Source organism: Theropithecus gelada, chromosome 16 (assembly GCF_003255815.1).
Source record: "Theropithecus gelada isolate Dixy chromosome 16, Tgel_1.0, whole genome shotgun sequence".
Taxonomy (NCBI): Eukaryota; Metazoa; Chordata; class Mammalia; order Primates; family Cercopithecidae; genus Theropithecus; species Theropithecus gelada.
The window spans coordinates 36,143,736-36,152,399 of NC_037684.1; the positions used below are offsets into that span (position 1 = coordinate 36,143,736).

An 8,664-nucleotide genomic window follows, 5' to 3' on the forward strand; every position below is an offset into this window, starting at 1 on the left:
CCTGGGCAACATAATGACACCCCCATCTCTTTTTAAAAAAAGATATTTAAGGAAGATTATTATTAGATTATTAATCTTAGATTAATAGTAAAGCAATATTAAAACAAGAAGGAAAGAAAGAACAAAAAAAAGAAAGAACAAACTAAAGAAGTAGAGATAATGCATGATACATGATACAGAAGAATTATTGTAATATCCTCCAAGATATGAGGGTTAATTTGCATTCATGAAATTTGAATAGGAAACTACATAAAAGAACATTCAAAAGAAAGAAAAAGGTTGAAGTTCTTGGAAATTAAAAATAGAATAGCAGAAGTGAAAATTTCAATTAAGAAAATCTCTCAGAATATTGGAAAAAGAGAAAACAGCATTAGAAAAAATGAGAAAATCAGTCCAACATTCCAAATAGTAAGCATTCTAAAAGGTGAACGAGAAAACCAAATGAAGGCAGGAAATTATCAAAGAAATAGTCCTAGAAGATTTCCCAGAATTCACATACGTGAGTTTGTAGGTTTAAAGTATCCATTGAATGTCCAGCACAATGAATGATAAAAGACCCATACCCACACATGGCACATTACTATAACATTTCAGAACATCAGGGATAAGATGCTAAAAGTTTCCAATAAGGAAAAAAATTTACTTTTCTGCATGCGAAAAGGAAACATAAGACTTCTCAAGTACAGCACTGAAAGCCAGAAAATAATGTTAACAGTGCCTCAGAAAAAATGATTTCCAACCTACCCAGCCAAACTGCAAAGTATAAAAGAAAAGACACTTTCCAGTTACCAAGCCTCAAAAAATGTACTTACGCATTCTTCCTTAGGAAGCTATTGAAGGATATACCCCACCAAGATGAGGGAGTATACATAATAAGTAGGAAAACAGGCAGCTCACACCTAGAATCCCAGGACTTTGGGAGACCAAGGCAGAAGAATCACTTGAGCCCAGGAGTTCAAGATCAGCCTGGGCAACATAGGGAGATCCTATCTCTACAAAAAAAAATTTTTTTTTAATTAGTCAGATGTGGCATGTGCCTGTAGTCCCAGCTACTCATGAGGCTGAAGCAGGAGGATCGCTTGAGCCCAGAAGGTCGCTACACTCCAGCCTGGGTGACTGAGCAAGACCTTGTCTCAAAAAAAAAAAAAAAAAAAAAGGAAAACATAGGATCCAGGAAACAGAATATCCAAAAAGGAGACAGACAAAGGGACTTCCTCCCTAGGATGGTGGTGAAGAATAACTCTGGGTCAATAACTATGCACTGAAACCATTCCAGGTGGATAGATCTCTTCAAGAAAACAAAAAGTGAAATATATAGAAGTCCTGTGTGTTTGATCATGGATCTTGCAAGGAACTAGAGAAATAACAACACCTTACATATGTTGAATTGTTACTATGCTCCTGATACCACTCTAAAGTCTTTATGTGTATTATTTCATTTAACACTATGAAGTGGATACTATCATTACCCCCATTCCCAGATAAGGGAATTGAGGCATCGTAAAAATTGAATAATATGCCCAGGATTACACAGTTAGAATGGTGTCAGTGAATTCACTGGACTGTCAGGAAGGTGTGAAACCTCAGCAGAGGAAAAGCCTACTACAAGCCAGGACATCACTGGAGGTGGGTGAGGGAAATGAGTAAAGACTGGGCTTGCCCAGGACATCTGGGCCCCTACACAGACTGATCTTTTATCGTGAATATAGGTTTATAGAATATATATTTTCTTTTACTATACTTCTTTCTTTTTTTTTTTTTTTTTTTTTTTTTTTTAAGACAGAGTTTTGTTTTGCTCTCATCACCCAGGCTGGAGTGCAATGGCATGATCTCAGCTCACTGCAACCTCTGCCTCCAGTATGCAAGCAATTCTCTGGCCCCAGCCTCCCAAATACCTGGGATTACGGGCACGCACCAACACTACCACGCCTGGCTAATGTTTGTATTTTTAGTAAAGACAGGGTTTCGCCATATTGGCCAGGCTGGTCTTGAATTCCTGACCTCAAGTGATCCTCCCACCTTGGCCTCCCAAAGTGCTGGGATTACAAGCATGAGCCACCACGCCTGGCCCTATTTTCTTTTATTATACTTTGTAATATAGTATGGCAAAGAGTATCTTTCCTGTATTTTTAGATATGCCCAGGAATTCTGGGAAACAGAGATATGCAAATCTAGCAAAATTATATCATTATTAAAAGCAAATACAGGCTAGGCATGGTGGCTCACTCTTGTAATCCTAAAGCTTTGGGAGCCCACAGCAGGAAGATCACTTGAGCCCAGAAGTTCAAGACCAGCCTGGGCAATGTAGGGAAATTCTCTACAAAAAAATTTAAAGATTAGCCAGGCAGGGTGGCTTGCACCTGTGGTCCCAGCTACTCAGGAGGCGGAGGCAGAAGGACTGCTTGAGGCCAGGAGTTCAAGGCTGTAGTGAGCCTTGCACCCCTGTACTCCAGCCTGGGAGACCGTGAGACCCTGTCTCTAAAATAATAATCATAATAATAAATAGCAGGCTGGGCACGGTGGCTCACGCCTGTAATCTCAGCACTTTGGGAGGCCGAGGTGGATGGATCACCTGAGGTTGGGAGTTCAAGACCAGCCTGATCAACATGGAGAAGCCCCGTCTCTACTAGAAATACAAAATTAGCCAGGCATGGTGGTGCATGCCTTTAATCCCAGCTATTCGGGAAGCTGAGGCAGGAGAATCGCTTGAACCCAGGAGGTGGAGGTTGCAGTGAGCCAAGATCGTGCCACTGCACTCCAGCGTAGGCAACAAGGGCAAAACTCTGTCTCAAATAATAATAACAATAATAATAATAATAATAACAACAAATACAAACACAAGCCACTAGTTTTTGTATGTAATATACATGAAACAATTAGTTATAAAATATAATGTGACATAAATTGTTAAGCAAAGATTAGAATTTCAAGGAAGAAAGGAAACTATAGACTAGAGCAAAAGTTCTCAAACTTGCACTGTGTCAGAATCAGCTGGAGTGATTGTTAAAACACATTGCTAGGCTACAGGATTTCTAAGTTAATAGGTGTGTAGTCAGGGCCAAGAATTTGTATTTCCCACAATTTGTATTTTCCCAGTGGTGCTGAAGACCACACTCAGAGCCATAGAGTATATAGAGAACACTCTGAGGGAAAGAAAAACTGAGCCTTGAAGGACTGGGTGGGAATTAAGTTACATTAAGAAAAACTAGCCTTATGCTATTTTCAGAGGCAAGTGATGACATTGTGGATGGTTGAGTTCAAGGCTAGGGAAGAAAGTATCTGATCATAAGTCAGACTCTAATCAGAACACCATAGGCACATTTCCTACCAACCACTGCTTCAGCCCCAACATTTAGAATGAGTCCTTTCCCTCTTCCTGAGAGGAAAGGAAAGGCTGCCTGTCACCATCCCAGAGAGTAGTGAAGCCTCCCATTGCTGTAACAGGAAGAAATCTACCTACGTATTTATGAGAAGCAAGGTCCTACACCTTTTCCTCTGAGACAGCATAAAGTGATGCTCTTCTACTCAGAACACTGAGATGTGAGAGGTTCCACTATCAAAGCAGTGAGAAGCAAGTCCTTCCACCTCAGCAGCAGTAAGCAGATCAGATCCCTGCCATAGCTGCAGAGAGAAGTTCACTGTTCTGGCAGCAAGGAGGAAGCTGATCACTTACCACCACAGTCACTGATATTTGAGGCATGCATGTTTGTAAGTCAGATGTTTATACCATGGATCAGAGTCCTTTATCATATACAGCCTGCCAGCTGTACTAATTCTCAAAGAATGTGTAACCTAAAATGCCCAGTAACACATCTAAGTCTGTTCTTACACATACACTCCAAAAAAAAAGATAAGAAAGAAAAGCAATCAATGGTGATTTACTCCAGATCATAAGCTTACTGGTAGTATTTTCTTTTCTTTTTTATACTTTTCTATGTTTTCTAATTCTCTGCAATGAGAATTTCTTTTAACTTAAAACAAAATTTGCATTTTTAAACCTAACACAAAGTAATAATCATTAATGTTTGTATTCAAGCTGGTACCACTTAAGGGTTTGTCAAGGATCATAATTCATAAGTATTTTTCTAAACAAAACAGGGAGGTCAGAGCTGGACATGATAGCAGGTACCTATAGTCCAGCTACTCAGGAGGCTTAGGAGGGAGGAGAATTTGAGCCCAGGAGTTCCAGTCCGGCCTGGCAAAATAACAAGACCTCATCTCTCTCTGAAAAAAACAAAAACAAAAACTCCGGGAAGGCTTGGGTAAAAAAGGGAGACCAAAAGCCAAGGAATACAAATATAAATAGTCAAATGGCCTGTGGGAGGTATCAGTAGATATTCTATAAATATCACAGAAATAGACACTCAAATATTATTGAATGAATATGCAAATTAGATTTAAAGTAAGTTTCTTCAGCATATGTAACTAGCAACTTGACTTTTTAAAATGTTTATCCTATATCTCTTTGTATCCATTTCTGAATTACTTTTTTTTTAAAGCTATTTCCAAAGAAAATTCCAGCATACTGGCCCAGGAATGTTGTGGAGTCCCTACACTATGGGCTATGGAAAAAGGACACTTAAGCCAGACATATGCACACCTCCAAGCTCAAGCATGGCTGCCTTTGCTAATGCTGCCCGGATTGCAATAATGAAAGAAAAGGATTTATTTAAATTTCTTGAAGAGCTCAAGAGTAAGAGCCATTTGTTCTCTCCCTACTGTTGTAAAGGATGTATTTTTATATGACTGGTCAGAAAGAAGTACTAGAGCCCAAATGCCTTAAGAACAGAACTACAGCCTATTCTGAATGACCACTCTGTGTCACATAGATGTCATTTGAAAGCAAATGTAGATGTAACCTGAATCCTCAGATGCCTGATGAAGTCTAGAGTCTGTGAATGGGTTGGGAGTGGAAGCAGGAGAGTGAAGAATGAGGGCCATGGCCACTGAGAAGAATAGACAAAGCAAAACAGGCACCACATGCTAGTCTTTTATGTGAATTTCTTACATTGTTTGTGATACCATTTTTGTTTTTATCTTTTTAGGATGCAATTCCCATTCAGATAGCCCATATTCAAAAATACCCATCTTTCCATTGTTCCCTAATGTGGATGGGGTGGTGATGGGAAAGCCATTCAAAGACATGCAGAAATTAGAGATGCTAAGAAGAAGGGAGCCTTTGAATTTCTTTGAGGATTATTTTTTCCATAAAAGAGACTGGAAAACACAGGTGAGATTTAGATTATGTCACATTAGTTAAATACTTGGATTTTTAAGCACTAACTTAAAAGAACTAATAACATGCTTTTTACAACAAATAGTTTTAGTCATTATTTTCAAACCAGATGCTATAGCCATGTGCCCAAATCTAAGACCAGGTGTTAACATTTCATTTAATTTCAACAAATAAACTTACTAAAAAATACAGGTTTGGGGTTGGGGATGGGGAATACAGGAGTAATAACAATAAAAGTTTCTCCAATCCTATCTCTGAATGCTCCCCCAACCACTCAGGGACCAGCAGCTGCACTCTGGACACCCTCCATCCACTCTAGATTGTGGTTGGGCAAACACCATGAGATGAGAAGACCAGGCCCACAACCCGAAAGAGCAGTGCTGTGATGGAGGGGCCATCCTGCCCTCAACTAGATCCCCATTTATGGTCCCAGCTGCACCTTCTGGCCTTGCTTCAAGTTCTGTTGACTCTAGTCTTTTTGCACCCCCTCCCAAGATATACTTTTGTCATCATAAGTTTTAAGGTCTCTAGCAACTATGCCCAAGTTTCTGGATAATCTCTCAGGAGACTCTGGCCTTACCCCAGATAAGGCCTCTAGGCCTGAGAAACAGAATGGAAATTTAACTGGAGGCCAGCCTACCCTGTGGAGCTCTGGGTTCCAGAGGCCCATGTGTTGTTCACATCACTATACAATTCCTAGAAGGCCCCTCCACACATAGAGTTTAAGACGCCCAATGGGCTATCACTGTCACAAATGACCTCAAGTTCAGACTTTGTCTTTCTCCAAATGAAATAACACCCACAGGAAAATATCACTGAGAAGATGGAAATAAGAGGACATTTATCCTCCTTTAAACTTATGTCCCAACATTCAACTACTCCTCCACCCCAGGTGCTTGTCTGTTTATTGTCAATCTCTCCAACTAGAATATAACATTCATGTACACAAGGGTTGTATTTCTTTCACTGAGGTATCCCTATCATCTAAAATAGAATTTGGCCCATAGGTAACTCAATATTTTTTAGAAGGAAGAATACTGTAATACAAATACTTTATTTCCTGAGAGCATGCTATATGCTAGATTGTCTCTAATATAATCTCAGCAGAAATAATGTCAATAGCTTCCTAAATGGTCCCCTTGCTTCTACTATTGTCCCCTTCAATCAATTGTCAACCCAGCAGCCAAAGTGGTTCTGTTAAAATCAGATTGAAACCCTCCAATGGCTTTTCATATCACACAGAATGAAAACCAAAATTTTTATAACTTACAATGTCCCACACAATCAAAACCTGAGCCTTCCAATAATTGTAGCACTAGTAACTGTTTAAATTTCAATTAATTAAAATTAAATAAAATTACAAATTCAGTTCCTCAGTCACACCAGTCACATTGCAAATGCGCAATAGCCATATGTGGCTAATGGTTACTATACTGGATGACACAGAAATATAGAAAATTTCCATTATGGAGGAAAATGTTATTGGCCATCACTGATCTAGGCTCTCATTGCCTATCCAACAATCTCATCTTCCACTGCTCACCGTCCAGTGCATTCCACTCCATCCTCAAGGCCTCTTTACTCTTCCTCCTGCAGACCAGACATGCTCTCACCTCATGGTCTATGGCTTTGCTATTTCCTCTGCTCTAATGTTGTTCCTCAGAGAGCTGCATCATAGCTCTCCCATCACCTCTTTCAGGTATTGTCTCAAATATCACTTCAGGAGGCCTAACAACCCCATTAAAATCACAATCCCCACATTGTCATTGTACTAAATGCCACTGAATTGTTCAATTCACTTGGTTCATTTTATGTTACATGAATTTTCACTTAAAAAAAATTTTTTTTGAATCAGAGTCTTGCTCTGTTGCCCAGGCTGGAATACAGTGGCATGATCTTGGCTCACTACAACCTCTGCCTCCCAGGTTCAAGCAATTCTTCTGCCTCAGCCTCCAGAATAGCTGGGACCACAGGCATGCACCACCACACCCGGCTAATTTTTGTATTCTTAGTAGAGACAGGGTATCACCATGTTGGTCAGGCTGGTCTCAAACTCCTGACCTTAGGTGATCAGCCTCCCAAAGTGCTGGGATTACAGGCGTCAGCCACCATGCCTGACCAATAAATTATTTTTTAAATAAGTATTTAAATAGCAGGGTGCAATGGTACATACGTCTAATCCCAGCTGATCAGAAGACTGAGGCAGGAGGATCACTTGAGCCCAGGAGTTCAAGACTGTAATGTGCGATGATCACGCCTGTGAATGCACTGCACTGTAGCCTGGGCAACATAGTGAGGCTCCATCTCTAAAAATAAATTTTTTTAATTAAAAATAAATTTAAAATAAAAATGTTTGAACAATAAATATATATGTATTCAAATAAAATCACAACCCCCAATACCTTATCCCCTTTCCTGATTTTTTTCATAACACTTGTTACCATCTAATGTATTACATATTTACTAGTATATTATATCTAATACACTACATATTTATATTTATTATACTACATGCATACATATGTATATTTACATCTATATCTACTGTATATGTACTATATTTACAACTTATATTACATTTAATGCTATTTCTATTAAACTATATGTTTATAATTATATACATATATAGTATATCTAATATACTATGTAGTATATTACATCTAATCTAATATAATTATGTATTTATAAATGTTCATTAGAGGCCGGGCGCAGTGGCTCACGCCTGTAATCCCAGCACTTTGGGAGGCCGAAGCGGGTGGATCACCTGAGGTCGAGAGTTCGAGACCAGCCTGACCAACATGGAGAAACTCCATCTCTACTAAAAATACAAAATTAGCCAGGTGTGGTGGCACATGCCTGTAATCCCAGCTACTCAGGAGGCTGAAGCAGGAGAATCACTTGAACCCGGGAGGCGGAGCTTGTGGTGAGCCAAGATCGCACCATTGCACTCCAGCCTGGGCAATAAGAGCAAAACTCCATCTCAAAATAAAATAAAATAAATGTTCATTAGAACCAAGAAATAGGCTAGGCACAGGTTCCTCATGCCTGTAATCCCAGCACTTTGGGAGGCTGAGGCGGCTGGATCACTTGAGCTCAGGGGTTTGAGACCAACCTGAGCAACATGGTGAAACCCCGTCTCTACAAAAAAGAAAAGAAAGAAAGAAATGGTACTTTCAAGTTTCTGAAAGTAACTGAGTTACATGAACACTACCTGACCCCACACACAGACTCCCTATGACCACATTAAAATATTGGATAGGGCTGGGTATGGTAGCTCATGCCTGTAATCCCAACACTTTTGGAGGCCAAGGAAGGTGGATTGCTTGAGCCGAGGAGTTCGAGACCAGCCTAGGCAACATGGTAAAATTCTGTTTCTACAAAATATATATATATATATATATATATATATATATATATATATATATATA

The 8,664-nt window shown here is 39.5% G+C and overlaps 1 protein-coding gene across 1 annotated transcript in view; it reads left to right on the forward strand.

Moving 5' to 3' along the window:
- Positions 1-8,664, forward strand: part of EFCAB3 (EF-hand calcium binding domain 3) — a 50,165-nt gene that overhangs the window by 35,440 nt on the left and 6,061 nt on the right. The window contains exons 9-10 of the mRNA XM_025362775.1: positions 4,500-4,693; positions 5,046-5,230. Coding sequence (XP_025218560.1) covers positions 4,500-4,693; positions 5,046-5,230 — 379 coding nt within the window. The remainder of the gene's footprint in view (positions 1-4,499; positions 4,694-5,045; positions 5,231-8,664) is intronic.